Source organism: Ovis aries, chromosome X (genome assembly GCF_016772045.2).
Source record: "Ovis aries strain OAR_USU_Benz2616 breed Rambouillet chromosome X, ARS-UI_Ramb_v3.0, whole genome shotgun sequence".
In the NCBI taxonomy this organism is placed as follows: Eukaryota; Metazoa; Chordata; class Mammalia; order Artiodactyla; family Bovidae; genus Ovis; species Ovis aries.
This window is the reverse complement of record NC_056080.1, coordinates 25,121,339-25,139,202: the sequence shown is the minus strand read 5'-3', so window position 1 is coordinate 25,139,202 and position 17,864 is coordinate 25,121,339. Positions and strand designations below refer to the sequence as shown.

General features: G+C 39.2%; 1 protein-coding gene across 1 annotated transcript in view; it reads left to right on the top strand.

Moving 5' to 3' along the window:
* LOC114111559 (plastin-2-like) overlaps positions 1-6,564 on the top strand; it is a 119,787-nt gene extending 113,223 nt beyond the window's left edge. Inside the window, exon 2 of the mRNA XM_042241993.1 lies at positions 4,576-6,564. Within this exon, the coding sequence (XP_042097927.1) occupies positions 4,576-6,415 (1,840 nt within the window). The 3' untranslated portion in view covers positions 6,416-6,564. The remainder of the gene's footprint in view (positions 1-4,575) is intronic.
* The last annotated feature ends 11,300 nt before the right edge of the window (positions 6,565-17,864 follow it).

The window sequence follows — 17,864 nt, the reverse complement described above, 5'->3', positions numbered from 1 at the left end:
CGTGGCAAAGGTCATGAGGAAGGAGGCTTTGGCATACGTAAAGGCAGGATCGAGCCTCAGGAAACCCCTTGTTCCTGAGCATCTACCCCCAAAACCAGAGTCTGCCTACTTTACTGCTTTATGCTCTCGCCTACACCTCTGACTTTGCGGGGGGCTGTCCCCCACAAAGGAGAAGGAGTTAACCTACAGCTCCAGGTAATAAAAGTTCCTGGGTGTGACAAGGGTGTCTCAGGTCAAACCTCTCTGCTGGCAGACTAGCTTGTGTGACAGGATTATGCTACTACTTACATGATTGTTTACAACCTCTCAACCATAAACAGCACAGAGAGTTTGGAGTATTTTGAAAGTCTTAGTTAGCATTGGGTTTTTCTAAAGATAAAAACCATGTTGGTGAAGGGTTTTTCATTTATTGGGCCAATGTTTGCTGCTAAATCCCCTGCCCTTATGCATGTTAATGAATATATAACTAGCATATAAAAGAAATAAGTATTAACCTTTAAGATCAATCATGTTAACCTTAGGCTAAGTAAATTCCTTTCTTAATTGTAACCCACTATACCCTCACCCTATAGGAATGCAACTTTATCTGGTACCTTTGGAGGGTGGTGCCTGGTTTAAGAAAAAATCACCCCTGGAAAATAAGTTTTTTGGTTGACTGACCATTATCAGGAAGAAAGGATCATAAAATGTTAGCAGGCCCCCTGGCCAGAAGATGATGTAAAACCCCTAAGACCTTTTTGTATACGTTTATATGAAGCACCTGATTTTGATAAAGGTCAGGACTGCTGACCCCTGCATGACTTTAAAATTTCCATTTGTCTCTGTGTAAAAAAAGGTATATAAGCAAACCTGAAAATAAAGAAGACGGATCAGTTTCTGGAAAGACTGAATCCCCCGTGTCATTCTTTCTTGTTCTCCGTTTTTCTGGCTGAATTCCCATCTGGAACGTGGGTGCTTGCCAAGCCTGCTAATTTTGCCCTGGCTTTTAAGATCCATGTGAGAGGGAGCCCAAGGAGGGGCTCCCTCCGCTATTCAAGTGGGCACCGGTGGCCTACGTAGGTGGTGCAAGCTTCTTGTCTCGAAGCTTTATTGGTATCCCACGTAAACCAAGTTATTCAGCCTCTTTTTCTCCACTAATATTTTCCTACTACACTATTTCTTTCTAATCTCCCTCCATATCTTTAATTAAGCAATTAATTCCTAGGACGCTGACTCCATCCCCGCTTCAAATTACCCTGGATCCACCAGGGCTGGACCCCGGCAGCAAAGTATCCCTCATTTCTCCTGATCTTTGAGTTTTCTTTTAAGCCTAGTTCTAAAACCTCTATTTTGGCATCAACTGAGTCTTCAACACAATGAATAGAAATCCAAAAACAAATGAAATGGAGATTTTTGTGTTAATCTAATTAAAAAGGAAAAACCTAAAATTTTTATTATTATAGTACCAAGCATAAATTTAATATCACATTTATTATTTTAGTAATTCTGACATTAAAATACTAGGTGTAAAGGCATGGTGTTAGTTGGATATTTTTCCTAGGCTTCTTACTTATCTACCTCTCTGTGGTTTTCCTCATAGTTCTTAAATTCTCTCTTACCTTACTTTTGAATAGAACACACTTTCTTATTTAAATAAAAACTTGATAATTATCTTTAGTTATATCACTATCTGCATGGTAATATGAAGGGAAAATGATATAAAATTAGGTAATGGTTAATATCAAATATTAGTACAGTGGTTTATCAAGAAATAGTAGATGTTTCATGAGTAGATGTTTTATGAGGAAGAAAAAGAAAGGAATGCATAAGGTCTATAAACCTCATAAACTGTGAGAAAGGTCAAAAACCATATACACATCATTTCATATATGTTAAGATGTCTGTTTTTCAAAAAATGAAAATCTAACATGTGTTGCTGAGGATGTGGAAAAATTGGAACCCTTGGCCATTGCTAATGGAAATATAACATGGTGCAGCCACTAAGGAAAACAGTATGGAAGTTGCTCAAAAAGTGAAACATGGAATTACCATATGATCCAGGAACTTGCACTTCTAGGTATACCCAAAAGAATTGAAATCAGGAACTCCAACAGATATTTATACACCAATGTTCATAGCATTATACACAATAGCCAGAAGGTGAAAACCACCCAAATGATGTCTGTCAACATGTGAAAGGATAAACAAAAATGTAGTGTGTGTATATACATATATGTATGTGTGCATGTGAGTATATGCATACATGTATATAGACACACATATATATGCAATATAATATTATTCATCCTAAACGGGATAAAATTTTGATGTATGCTGCAAAATGGATGAAAATTAAAAACATTATGCTAGTGAAATATGCTAGACACAAAAGAGAAAATCTTGTATGATTCTACTTATGTGAGGGATCTAGGATAGGCAAACTCATAGAGACAGAAGACGGTTGCCAGGGGCTGCTAGGAAGAGGGAGTGAGAATTGTTGTTTAATGGGTATGAAGTTTCTGTCTGGAGCATAGTTTGCAGATAAGCATAATCCCCCATAACTAGCACTTGTGAGATTAAATGTTAGGCACAGAGAGAAGCCCTCTGACCACAGAGTTACGCATTCAGAGCAGCTTCCTCTCTCTACCTGTTACCCCAATAAAAATCCTATAGAAAAATGGCCAAGGAGCATCTTTGTGATTAGAATCTGGGACCCCTCCTGCTGCACCTCCATTGTGCCCCAGCCCTAGTCATAGATCCTAGACTCCAGAAATCAGGTCTGTTAAGGCAAATAGATGGGGAAACAGTGGAAACAGTGGCTGACTTTATTTTAGGGGGCTCCAAAATCACTGCAGATGGTGACTGCAGCCATGAAATTAAAAGACGCTTACTCCTTGGAAGAAAAGGTATGACCAACCTAGACAGCATATTAAAAAACAGAGACATTACTTTGCCAACACAGGTCCACCTAGTCAAGGCTATGGTTTTTCCAGTAGTCATGTATGGATGTGAGAGTTGGGCTATAAAGAAAGCTGAGCACTGAAGAACTGATGCTTTTGAACTGTGGTGTTGGAGAAGACTCTTGAGAGTCCCTTGGACTGCAAGGAGATCCAACCAGTCCATCTTAAAGGAGATCAGTCCTGAATATTCATTGGAAGGATTGATGTTGAAGCTGAAACTCCAATACTTTGGCCACCTGATGCGAAGAGCTGGCTCATTAGAAAAGACCCTTATGCTGGGAAAGATTGAAGGTAGGAGGAGAAAGGGACGACAGAGGATGAGATGGTTGCATGGCAATCACCAACTCAATGGACATTAGTTTGGGTGGCCTGCGAGAGCTGGTGATGGATAGGGAGGCCTGGCATGCTGTGGTTCATGGGGTCTCAAAGAGTCGGACACGACTGAGTGACTGAACTGAACTGAACAGAACTGAAAGATGGAGACCATTTGGTAAACTGGATACTAGGATATCTTATTGACAGGTAGCCTCCGCTGTACATAGAAGAAGCTAGTTCTTAGATCAAGTAAATGTCAGGGAAAACGTTTTTAAAAGATTTTTTAATGCTGGGCCTGACTTCCACCAATTCATTTTCCCTTCCACCACAATATTTCCAGTTGCAGAGGTGTGGTTGTGTTTGTAAAGCATCTTGTCTGAAAAGACACCACCTACTTTTTGCCCAGGGAAGTTTGTGATAATAACTAGTCCAGCATATTTGTCTCATTTTTTGCAGTTCTTTATAGGCTATCATCAAACTAACTGGTATGCCTGACAAGGTTTTAATAACCTAAAATACATTCCATGGACTCTGCAATTTTTTTTGTATCTACAAGAAAAGGTACAGAGAGTTCTTAGATAATCTTCTTGAAGTCTTAGAGCAAGGATTTTAATTCACTGGGAATAAGAGGAAAAAACCTTTATGCAGATACCTAAACACTGCAAACCTACTTGATATAAATATTAACCTTTAAAAGGAGAGAGAAAATATTCTATACCTGAGAAAGTCCCAACTGTATGATTATTAATACATAATTCAATGGAGCATAAAACCAATTTGGGAACAAAATGGGCGAGGATATAAATGCCTTAATGGACAAAGTGGAAATGCTTAAGAAATAGATAACAGCTTACTGGATGTTCATCTATCCTCTATTCCAAGGAGCAGTCCATAGCCTGGTGTCATATAATATGGCAGAAATTTAATAGCTCATTTTAAAACACTTCATTCTCCTGATTGTAATATAATATTTTATCATTATTGCATTTTCCCTCCTTAAATTAACATTTTAATTTTTAAGGATAGCACACATATGCATGTAGATTATTTATGATCTGTCTATTCCATTAAGATAAAAAAAATCCTTTAATAAGAATGTAAACTGCAGGGGGAAAGGACATTTTAAAAAAACTAAAAATAACAAAAAGAAATTCTCATTAAAAAAAATGATGCCGGGAGGGAGGGAAAGATGGCGGAGGAATAGGACGGGAAGATCACGTTCTCCCTCACAAATTCCTCAAAAGAACATTTCAACGCCGAGCAAACTCCGCAAAACAACTTCTGTAGGCTGGCAGAGGACATCAGGCAACCAGAAAAGCAGACCATTGTCTTCAAAATCAGATACCGATGGCAACGGGTACATCAGCTGCAATGAACTGAATGACCTGTTCAAGGCTGCCTGCTTGCCTCTGCCTGGGTACAGGGTGAGAGAAATTACAGAGAACCTGATGGCCACAGGTGACCTGGACCAGGATGGGAAGATCAGCTTTGATGAGTTTATCAAGGTTTTTCTTGGCCTGAAAAGCACAGAGGTTGCCAAGACCTTTAGAAAAGCTATCAATAAGAAGGAAGGGATTTGTGCGATCGGGGGCACTTCCGAGCAGTCTAGTGTTGGCACCCAACACTCGTACTCAGAGGAAGAGAAGTATGCCTTTGTCAACTGGATAAACAAAGCCCTGGAAAATGACCCTGATTGCCGGCACGTCATCCCTATGGATCCTAACACCAATGATCTCTTCAGTGCTGTTGGAGATGGCATCGTGCTTTGTAAGATGATCAATCTGTCAGTGCCGGACACAATTGATGAGAGGACAATCAACAAAAAGAAACTCACCCCTTTCACCATTCAGGAAAATTTGAACCTGGCTCTAAACTCTGCCTCAGCCATTGGGTGCCACGTGGTTAATATCGGCGCTGAGGACTTAAAGGAGGGGAAGCCTTACTTGGTCCTGGGACTGTTGTGGCAGGTCATCAAGATTGGGTTATTTGCCGACATCGAGCTCAGCAGAAACGAAGCACTCGCTGCTCTTCTGAGAGAAGGGGAGAGCCTGGAAGACCTGATGAAGCTCTCTCCCGAGGAGCTTCTGCTGAGATGGGCTAACTACCACCTGGAAAATGCAGGCTGCAACAAAATCAACAACTTCAGCAGCGACATCAAGGACTCGAAAGCTTATTACCACCTGCTTGAACAGGTGGCTCCAAAAGGAGATGAAGAAGGTATTCCTGCTGTTGTTATTGACATGTCAGGACTGAGGGAGAAGGACGACATCCAGAGGGCAGAATGCATGCTACAGCAGGCGGAGAGGCTGGGCTGCCGCCAGTTTGTCACGGCCACAGACGTTGTCCGAGGGAACCCCAAGCTGAACTTGGCTTTTATTGCCAACCTCTTTAACAAATACCCTGCCCTGCACAAGCCTGAGAACCAGGACATCGACTGGGGGGCTCTGGAAGGTGAGACAAGAGAAGAGCGGACGTTTAGGAACTGGATGAACTCCTTGGGTGTAAACCCGCGAGTCAATCATCTGTACAGTGACTTATCAGATGCCCTGGTCATCTTCCAGCTCTATGAAAAGATTAAAGTCCCTGTTGATTGGAACAGAGTGAACAAACCACCATACCCCAAACTGGGGGGGAACATGAAGAAGCTTGAGAATTGTAACTATGCAGTGGAACTGGGGAAGAATCAGGCAAAGTTCTCCCTGGTTGGCATTGGTGGACAAGATCTCAACGAAGGAAACCGCACCCTAACGTTGGCCTTGGTCTGGCAATTAATGAGAAGGTACACATTGAATATTCTTGAAGAAATTGGAGGCGGGCAGAAGGTCAATGATGACACTATTGTCAACTGGGTGAATGAAACATTGAAGGAAGCGGAGAAGAATTCATCCATCTCTAGTTTCAAGGACCCGAAGATCAGCACAAGTCTGCCGGTCCTTGACCTCATCGATGCCATTCAGCCAGGTTCCATTAACTATGACCTTCTGAAGACGGAGAACCTGAATGAAGAAGAGAAACTCAACAATGCGAAGTACGCCATCTCTATGGCCCGAAAAATTGGAGCGAGAGTGTACGCGCTTCCAGAAGACCTGGTGGAAGTGAACCCCAAGATGGTCATGACCGTGTTCGCTTGCCTCATGGGGAAAGGAATGAAGAGGGTGTAAGGCCCAGCGGGCGGGGAAGGGTCTACGTGGGTGTCTGGCTGCTCACGCCCGGCGCTCCCAGGAAACACGGGAGGAGGCAGCCATTCCAAAGTTTCAACTCGATGACATTATACACGGTTCCAAAAAAAAATGTGCATCTGTTCAGCCAAGTAGCCTTCATGTATTTAACAAAAAGTGCTTTATTCTTTGCAAAAGAAAAAAAAAATGATGCCACAAAAATAATTACTGCTTTAATGCCCTCGTCATCTTATTGAGTAGCTGCTATTGTATATATTCTATTGGAAACCTTGAAATTATCATTTATCTTTCCCCAATTTTAATGTTAATCTTTGCTCTGGAATCATTTCCCTTCCTGAAGCTGTATGAGTTTTGCTTTTCATTTTAGAATGAGGGAGTATAAGTGTATACTATTTATCCTGCCTTATTTGAATATCCCAAAGGAATTTAAATTATACATTAGCATCTTAGCAAGTGTTGCAAATGAGGACCCTCTCTTAAAAGGAACTATATTTCTCATCTAATGTACATTTTTAATTACTACTAACTTGCTTCCTTAAAAGATAAAACTTCTTCCATGATCGTGCTGTTTGCTGAAGCAGTGCAACCCATTCTTTATTTGTCAAGTCCACGTTAGCTCAATAAGTTGAAGGATACTAAAATTTGTGATTTCAGTATCCTGATATTAATTTATTTCATACATATATGTGATGCTTATTTTCTTTAACATAAAGGAGCCAAATCATCTCAATAACCAAAATAATTTTAGAGCTATTAAATTGATTTAATTTAAAAAGGTTAAAAGTTTTTACTTGTTCATAATTTTTAATATAGATACCTTGGTTTTACTACAGCTTTACAGACTATATATACACACAACTACACATCATAATTTTATGATATAATATTACATGGTGTGATGCTTTCTATATATTTATGATAATTTTAAAAAACAGAAATGAGATTTGAGAGGAAAGTTTTAAGTAGCAGGCTACATATTTCATGGAATTTCCAAGATGTCCTTGGAATTCAGTACAGATATTCTTTAACACTACTATTGCCTTTAACAGTATAAATGAGGGTAATGAACTTGAAATGCAGTGCAGACTAATGGGATTTGGTCTGCCTTCCTAAAAAACTGTGTAGTATACTGCACACCAGAATAGGTGATGGCATCCTACTCTAGTACTCTTGCCTGGAAAATCTCATGGACGAGGAGCCTGGTGGGCTACAGTCCATGGGGTCACAAAGAGTCGGACATGACTGAACAACTTCACTTTCACTTTTCACTTTCATGCATTGTAGATGGAAATGGCAACCCACTCCAGTGTTCTTGCCTGGAGAATCCCAGGGATGGGGGAGCCTGGTGGGCTGCTGTCTATAAGGTCACACAGAGTCAGACACAACTGAAGCGACTTAGTAGCAGCAGCAGCAGGAGCAGCAGCATACTGCACACAGTTGAAGAAGAATTGATGCTTTTGAACTGTGGTGTTGGAGAAGACTCTTGAGAGTCCCTTGGACTGCTAGGAGATCCAACCAATCCATCCCAAAGGAAATCAGTCCTGAATAGTCATTGGAAGGACTGATGATGAAGCTCCAATATTTCGGCCACCTGATGCAAAGAACTGACTCATCAGAAAAGACCATGATGCTGGGAAAAATTGAAGGCAGGAGGAGAAGGAGATGACAGAAGATGAGATGATTGGATGGCATCACCCACTCAATGGACATGAGTTTGAGCAAGTTCAGGGAGTTGGTGATGGACAGGGCAGCCTGGCATACTGCAGTCTATGGGATCGTGAAGAGTGGGACATGACTGAGTGGCTGGACTGAATTGACACTTACTGCCACATGCTAGCATTTGTGAATGGAAGAGAAGGGCATTCATGTGTACTTAGGATGATGCCTGAGTCAAAAATTTAATCATTCTTCAGTTCAGTTCCTATAGAATGGACTGGTTGAATCTCCTTGCAGTCCAAGGGACTCTCAAGAGTCTTCTCCAACACCACAGGTCAAAAGCATAAATTCTTTGGCACTCAGCTTTCTTCATAGTCCAACTCTCACATCCATAAATGACCACTGGAAAAACCATAGCCTTGACTAGATGGGCCTTTGTTGGCAAAGTAATATCTATGCTTTTGAATATGCTATCTAGGTTGGTCATAACTTTCCTTCCAAGGAGTAAGCGTCTTTTAATTTAATGGCTGCAGTCACCATCTGCAGTGATTTTCGAGCCAAAAATAAAATAAACTAAAATAAAATAAAGTCTGACGCTGTTTCCACTGTTTCCCCATCTATTTCCCATGAAGTGATGGGACCAGATGCCGTGATCTTCATTTTCTGAACGTTGAGCTTTAAGCCACCTTTTCCCCCTCCTCTTTCACTTTCATCAAGAGGCTTTTTAGTTCCTCTTCACTTTCTGCCATAAGGGTGGTGTCATCTGCATATCTGAGGTTATTGAAATTTCTCCTGGCAATCTTGATTCCAGCTTGTGCTTCTTCCAGCCCAGCATTTCTCATGAATATATACTCTGCATGTAAGTTAAATAAGCAGGGTGACAATATACAGCCTTGACGTACTTCTTTCCTGATTTGGAACATAGTCTGCTGTTCCATGTCTGGTTCTAACTGTTGCTTCTTAACCTGTATACAGATTTCTTAGGAGGCAGGTAAGGTGGTCTTGTATTCCTATCTGTTTAAGAATTTTCCCCAGTTTGTTGTGATCCACACAGTGAAAGGCTTTGGCATAGTCAATAAAGCAGAAATATATATTTTTCTGGAACTCTCTTTCTTTTTCAATGATCCAATGGATGTTGGCAACTTGATCTCTGGTTCCTCTGCCTTTTCTAAAACCAGCTTGAACATCTGGAAGTTCAGGGTTCATGTACTGCTGAAGCCTGGCTTGGAGAATTTTAAGCATTACTTTACTAGCATGTGAGATGAGTGCAATTGTGTGGTAGTTTGAGCATTCTTTGGCATTGCCTTTCTTTGGGATTGGAATGAAAACTGACCTTTTCCAGTCCTGTGCCCACTGCTGAGTTTTCCAAATTTGCTGGCATATTGAATGCAGCACTTTCACAGCATCATCTTTCAGGATTTGAAACAGCTCCACTGGAATTCCATTACCTCCACTGGCTTTGTTCGTAGTGATGCTTTCTAAGGCCCAGTTGACTTCATATTCCAGGATGTCTGGCTCTAGGTGAGTGATCACACCATTGTGATTATAGATCTACTTATTTCTGTGCATATCTAAAATATGTTGGCTTATTGATCACCTTTTTGGAGACAATACAATGAGAGAGGGAAAAAGCATACAAAATGAACCTAAAGCGAGGAGAGAGATTACAGAGAAAAATTAACATGCCGCTTAGATCATGCTCCTTTCCAGCCTCTTGAGCTCTTGCCTGAGTCCTTGCATAAGTCCTAGTAATCAAGAGAACAAATAAAAAGCTAAAGTTGAATTAACATACAGAGCAGATGTGTCATTGTAGCAGTTTTTTATTCTCCTGAAGAAATGGAGTGATGTCTTCTAAAGCGTGGTATTGGCATGTTTGTGGTTTTGCCAATGACAAGAGATAATAGTCTCATCTCAGACATAATCACTGTCAGTATCAGGCATTAGCCAACTTGATGGAATCATTAGCAGGCACCAACCACTGAAACACTGCTTTTGGCAGGCATAAACAACAGTAGTGACTTCTAGGGGAAATGACAGTGTTGTTTCTATTAGCCTCAACCGAAAGAGGAAACCTCAGGATAGAAAATTAAAGCGCCATTGGACACGACTGAGTGACTGAACTGAACTGAGTCAGATAATCACTGCTGCCACCTTTTAGTTGAAGAGACACATGAGTCACTCCCTAGGTACTTCAGGAACCATTTTGAAACACTTATCAATATTAGGATTTCCAGAAATGAATGGGCATAGAGGCTGATAAACACTGATTCATACCTGTTATTTTGAGCATTTTTGTCTTTTTGTGGCTTTGTAATCTCAAAAATGCAGTTTACACATATAAATGCTTTAAATACACCCAATACATGCATTTTTGAAAAGTTTGCTAAAACCTGTTATATACTGAATATGTTATTTTCATTCTTTCAAAAGTGCAGCACATATTTTTTTCAATTTATGTTTTCCAGGCATATAAACTCATTTTAATATGAAAAAATCCTTTATTTTTTCATTTCCTTTCATTTTGTTTATCATATGACCTCATAAATATGTCTTGCTTACATACTGTGTTTCAGATACATACCACATCTACCAAAGATGTTTCGATCTTTTTGTATAAATATACTTAAATAGTTTCAAACTTGTAGAAACACTGAAAGAACAAATACTGTTTATATTCCCCAACCTATGAGAGAGTGGGTGGTAACCTGGTGCACTAATTCTTCCAAAGGTTTATTTTCTATTCCTACATAAATGATATAGGGAAATGTCCTTGTTTAAAGCATTTAAGTCAGAAAAATAATGTTATTAAATGGCTACTATTTAATTTGAAGTTCCATTCATATTATAATTGTCCCAGTGATGTTCTTTATGACAAAATGATCCAATTTAGAATCAGATATTACATTAGCAAGGAGATCCAACCAGTCCATTCTGAAGGGGATCAGCCCTGGGATTTCTTTGGAGGGAATGATGCTGAAGCTGAAACTCCAGTACTTTGGCCACCTCATGTGAAGAGTTGACTCATTGGAAAAGACTGATGCTGGAAGGGATTGGGGGCAGGAGGAGAAGGGGACGACAGATGATGAGATGGCTGGATGGCATCACCGACTTGATGGACCTGAGTCTGAGTGAACTCCAGGAGTTGGTGATGGACAGGGAGGCCTGGCGTGCTGCAATTCATGGGGTCGCAAAGAGTCGGACATGACTGAGTGACTGAACTAACTAAGTAATTACATTAGCTTATTATATTTCCAGAGTTTCCATCACTCTGAAAAAATTCTTTCATCTTTGACTTTCATGACCTTGATAGAATTTTATAGTTACTTTATAGAATTTTCAATTTGGGTTTGTCTGACATTTCCTTACAATTATATTCAAATTATCAAGTGTTATTCTTAATTCTTCCTATTGAACAGTATTGCTTTGGCTCATTTTGGAGAAGGAAATGGCAACCCACTCCAGTGTTCTTGCCTTGAGAATCCCAGGGACGGGGGAGCCTGGTGGGCTGCCGTCTATGGGGTTGCACAGAGTTGGACACGACTGAAGCAATTTAGCAGCAGCAGCAGCTTTGGCTCATTGCTGATGATGCTCACTTTGTTCTCTTGAGTATAAAATGTCAACTTCCAGGCTCTGTAAAGTTATGCTTTCCTCTCTTTAGTTCATAATTATCTCACAGAGAAGCTAACTTTGAAAATATGTAAACAGCTTGTTTGGCTCAAACTTTTTACTTATTCACTTATATCAGTATGCAGTCAGGTTTTCTGTTTTATTAAATGGACAGTAATCCGCTATGATTAGTATTTACCCCAGTCTCAGACTTGGTCAGTAGGTGCCTTTTTGACATGTCCCCATCTTTCTCTGAGTACTTCCTTTTTTCCTGACATAAGAGGATATTCAGGTACATACTGTATTTTTTCTACTCTAGCCCTAGAATCATACATCTTTGAAAGCTTTGGTTTCCTCTCCTGGAGATTGGTATATAGAAGCAAAGACATGCGTGCCAATAGCTCCATGCTAATATGTGGGTTGCTGCTCCAAGGCATATATCATACACATATACATTCCAAGGTGTGTGTGTGTGTGTGTGTGTGCATATAAAATCATAGGACCGCTTTTTAGTTTTCTCCCTTTCCATATTTAAAAATTCTTTCTGAATCAGTTTGCTGTACACCACAAACTAACACAATGTTTTAAATCAACTATACTCCAATAAAAAAATTTTTAATGGATTAGTCTAACAAATCTTCTACACATTCATCTTAGTCTCAGAGACTGCTTAATGATGAACCTCACCTGAAACACAGTGACACAAGGTGTGGTGCTCCTTCTATTTTGTGACTCTAACATCCTGGTGTCCTCTGCTTCCAGCCTTATAGACAGAGAGAAGCACTGTGGCTGATATACCATGGTGGTTTATGACTGGAAATCATGACTACTTGTTCCTGGAAGTTGCGTGTTTGACTTTTTTCCATATCCCAGTGGCCAAAACTCCATAATAGGACCCCATTACCATCAAAAGGAAGGTTGAAAATGTACTTTTCCTTTGTGCCACAGAAAAAGAAATAGAATTAGGGATATTTTCTACCACAAAGAATATCTGGGAAAATATAACTAGCCAACATTGTTCTTAATGATAAAATAGTGGAAGTATTTATTAATACTTTCATTTAGAAATTTTTTTAAAAAAGATACAGATATCCACAAAAACTGCTTTAACCTAAAACTTTAAGTGGGGCCTAGATAGAGTTGGGCTTCCCTGTTGGCTCAGATGATAAAGAATTTGTCTGCAATGCAGGAGACCTGTGTTCAATCCCCTGGAGAAGGGAATGGTGACCCATTCCAGTATTCTTGCCTGAAGAATCTCATGGACAGGGGAGCCTGGTGGGCTACAGTCCATGTGGTCGCAAAGAGTTGGAGATGTCTGAGCAACTAACACTTTCATTAAGTGTGATAACACAGGTAAAATGAAATAAGAATTTGTAGTTTAGAAATGAAAGAATACCATTTATCAATTGTAGCACAAGACCCTCATACAACACCTCAAAAATCACAGCATATATTTTTTGAATTAAATAAGAGAATATAACTGACTAGATACATGATTAAAATCAATGTCATGTGTGACCAACAGTTCAAAAATATGATTTTAAAAGGTACTACTGCATTCTCAAATGTAAGTTACCTAGTCTATCCAAAGTCTATCAAAAGATGGCTCAATTTGGGGAGGTTGTTTTTTTTTTTTTTTTTTCAAAAACAAAAAAGAAAACCAGTAAATGACCCTCCTTTGTGCTTTCCAGGAGAAATAAGCCTCTAAGAGAATATGATTTTAAGGGATCATGATACCATATACATTCCATTCTTTGTTTCATTAGCTACCAATAGGGGCTCTCTCAGCATGAAATCAGACATTATATAGAAAAAAGCCCAAGTGCTTTTAGCAATGTAAGCAGTACAGAAAGCAAGCCAGTGAGAATTGAGAAATATATGTGCATATGAGTGCCTGATCAGTAAAGAGAAAGACCGGGCCTTCTGCCGCTTTTGTGTGTGTATGTCAATTGCTCAATCGTGTCTGACTGTTTGCAACCCCTTGGACTGCAGCCGGCCTGGGACCTCCGTCCATGGAGTTCTATAGCCAGGAATATTGGAATGCATAGCCATTCCCTTGTCCCGGTGATCTTCCTGACCCAGAGATTGAACTTGGGTTTCCCACATTGTAGGCAGATTCTTTATCATCTGGGTCACCATTTGTGTTCAATTGTTTTTCTGGTAATTTTTTTTTTCTAAACTTTTCATTTTGTATTGGCATGTAGCTGATTAATAATCTTGCAATTGTTTCAGGTGAACAGTAGAGGGACTCAGCGATGCATATACATGTATCCATTCTCCCCCAAACTCTCCTCCTATCCAGGCTGCCTCATAGCATTGAGCTGAGTTCCATGTGCTATACAGTAGGTCCTTGTTGGTTATCCATTTTAAATATAGCAATGTGTACATGCCCATTGTTGAAGAAGATAATTTAAGGCAGTTATTTGGCTAACTTTTTAGGAATGATTCTCCTATGATGATGCAAAAGATAAAATGGCTCATTTTTAAGTTGATTGTTTTGATAGTGTAGAGTCCCAGGGATAGTTATAACTTACGGCAGAAATCACCAGGGAGTCAGTAATTTAAAAAAAATTACTTGATTTTTTTTCCTCTTCTCTGCCATGTTAGCACCCTCGATTTCCTGTTCTTAGATACTTAATATGGAATTATTTGAAGCATTTAACTTCAACCTTCCCTCCTTGAGTCTTCAATTGAAGTTATTTTACTCGTAGAAAACCTATCCATTATAAAAAAGAGATTATATTTTAAATGAGAACTGTAATGTAGAGGGAGAAATGGATGGATTATATTAGGAAAGGAAGACTGATTGAGGTTTAAATTAAAAATGAAATATAAATGACATAAAAGTTGTGCAGTTTCTAGATCTTATACTTTATATTTGAAGAGCACTTTTAGTATTCTGACTACTTTTGTAATTGCTGAAAATGATATGTACATTTAGGGCTTAATAAGGCAGGCAGCCTTTTTAAATGTTATTTTTCTGAAACTCAGTTAACATCCATTTTATCCATCTTCCATTGCTTTAGATGACTATGCTTCCAGGATATTTATTTTGGGGTTGTAAGAGAAAACATTTGCCACCCCAAATGTGTTGCTGTCATGGGAATTATTTCAAGCTGAAAACAATCAAGGCTCAAGCTGAAAACAATCAAAGACTCAGAAAGGATCTTCAACCTTTGCTCTAACAGTTTAAAGAATGTAGATAGAGGACCTGTTCCAGGAAGGGAGTTATTGGCATGGATAGCTATGGTATAGTAGGTATATGCAATGTAATATAATGTAATACAGTGTAAGCAGGTGTGTAGACAGAAAAGTACCTGGACAAGTCTGTTAGGGACTTTCCTGGTAGTCCAGTGGCTAAGACTCCATCTTCCCAATGCAGGGGGCCATGACCCCTGAGCTGGGAACTGTATCTCACTTGGTGCAACTAAGAGTTCGCATGTCACAACTAACACCTGCTGCGATCAAATTTTAAAATATAATTTCTTTGAAAAATCTGTCTGTTAAAATTCCTCTCTGTGTCCCATTGTCTCTGATGGGGCCAGCGAACATTTGCCTTTTGGTCCCCAGTCAAATTGCCTTCCTCTCCTTTCAAGTCTCAAATCACTACCTGCTTTGCCACTCATATCCTTTTTGTCTCTAGCTGAAGATGGTAAGGTGAAGGCTTCTGCCATCTTGGTAAGTTACTCAGGTTACCTTGGTCTCTCCCATGTATGTGCATGCGTGCTCAGTCCCTCAGTCATGTCCAACTCTTTGCAACCCTATGGACTCTAGCCCGCCAGGCTCCTCTGTCCATGGGATTTCCCAGGCAAGAATACTGGAGTGGGTTGCCATTTCCTTCTCTAGAGGATCTTCCTAACCCAGGGACTGAACCCACATCTCTTGCACCTCCTGCATTGGCAGGTGGATTCTTTATCATTGATCCACCTGGGAAGCTCCCTCCTATGTATACATATTAGTAAACTTTTGTGTGATTTTTCTCCAGTCAATTTAATTCTTAGGCCAGTCAAAAGAACCTAGAAGAATAGAGGAAAACTTTTTCCCTGACACTGTAAATCTAACTACTAGGACTTACAAAGATTTTGAGGATTGTTCATAAAAGATGGAACCAACCAAAGAAATTGAGATGGAGTGGACAGATGGGTTCAAGAAAAACTTAATACTGCTTTAATATTGAGGTCATAGAAGTATCCATTAAGTTTTGTCAACTTGACCTTTAAAAGGGCAATTTTGAGAGTGATTCTATAACCAAGAATGGAAATATAGGCACACCTCATTTTATTGCAGTTCTCTTTATTGCTGTTTTTGTGCTTTTTTTTTTTTTTGCAGATTAAAACTTTGTGGCAGCCCTGCACTGAGCAATTGTATCAGCACCCTTTTTCTGGCATTGTTTTCTTACTTCGTGTTTCTGTGTCATATTTTGGTAATTCTCACAATGTTTCAAACTCTCCACCAGCATAAAGATTATGACTTGATGAAGGCTCAGATGGTGGTTAGCATTTTTTAGGAGTAAAATATTTTTAATAAAGTATATACATGTGGTTTTAGACATACCATTGAATACTTATAGACTGCAGTATAGTGTGAACATTGTTTTATATGTACTGGGAAACCAAAAAATTGCATAACTTCTTTTATAGTGATATTGGCTTTATTGTGATGGTCTTGAACCAAACTCACAATATCTCCAAGGTGTACCTGTAATGGCACTAAATTGCAGACTGTCAGGTAGTAATCTAATGAAGAAATCCCTTTGAGTTCTGGAGTAGTTAGATGTGATGCCTTATTTCCAACTCACCACTCCTTTGGATTTGAAAAATGAATAGAAGAAATTAGAGTATGTGAGAAAATAACGTGAGTCAAAGGGAAAGAATTAGGTCCTGCTAATAGTTTATACATTCTCAGAACTTGAGCAGATGAAAAGCCAGTCTAATTCCTCTTTCTTCCCATTCAAGCACTATTCCATACTGCAACTCTGCATTCATGGACAGAACATTGACTTCATCTTCTTAAGCAAATGTAGCTGGGAGAACTCCTTTGAAGTTCACGTTAGTCCTTCCAAAATTCAAGGAAATGCAGTTTTTTAAAAGCCAGCAATCTATATTAGAATGTATATATACTTAACAACAACAACAAAAAAATCACAGAATGCCACTGTGTAGCTAATGGCTTCATCTGCAATTACAGAATGGCAATTGCATTGTGTGACTATTTAAAAAGCAAGGCATTCTGCTGACGTGTGCAAAAAAACACATATCGTTTCAGGGTAGAATGTTGACAGTGGATTCAAACTTGATAGATTTAGACTCATGTTTCCAGGTGACTGTCCAACCCAATCCTGTATAACTCCTAAATATTTGTTTGAACATGACCACATGCAGTGGTTTCTAGAGTTACCATCTACCTCTTCCCAGCCCCACCCCCACTGCCTCTTGTACCTAAATACCAGCTCCACAGCATTTCACATTCATAGCAAGAGCCCCCAGCACCTTTCCAGTTTTATATCCTGTCACCACACACTTTATACTTAACAATCTTTGGAGTCCCTAATCTGTATCACATGTAATAAAGTACAGCTTTCTTTTTTGTAACATGTGCCACAGAGCCTCACTCTCATAAAATGCTCCATGAAGATAAAATAAAATTTTTTTTAAGTTATATACTTTTTAAAAGAGAAATGTCACTTATTACATTTCCCTCTATAAATTCACACTGCATACTAGCAAATAAAATTTCCAGAAAGCTGAAATTAATATCACCCTAGACTTTCACACTGTGAGTACTTTTAAGGAGTACTTAAATCTCAGAAATACTAATTTAGCAGTGCTCCCCACCCTCAGAAAAAAAATAGAAAGCAGTTATCTCATACATCAATATTTTAATTGTCAGATACCACTGAAAACAAGCCATTTCAAGATTACCTAAGAATTATCAGGAGTTATTTTGTGGTGATCACAAATTACATCAAAAGGATAGTTAATTTTTTAATTTCCTATGATAGGCAAACAGACATTCATGACTTAACATTTCCATTAAGAATACCAAATACACAATCAAAAAGGCACTCTCAAATAACTTAGACTGAAGTAGTATGCGTTCTAGAACACTGTGTTAGGGGATACAGAAAAGGGACCAAGGTAATGGGAGGACATTGATGTTGGAGTGGGCT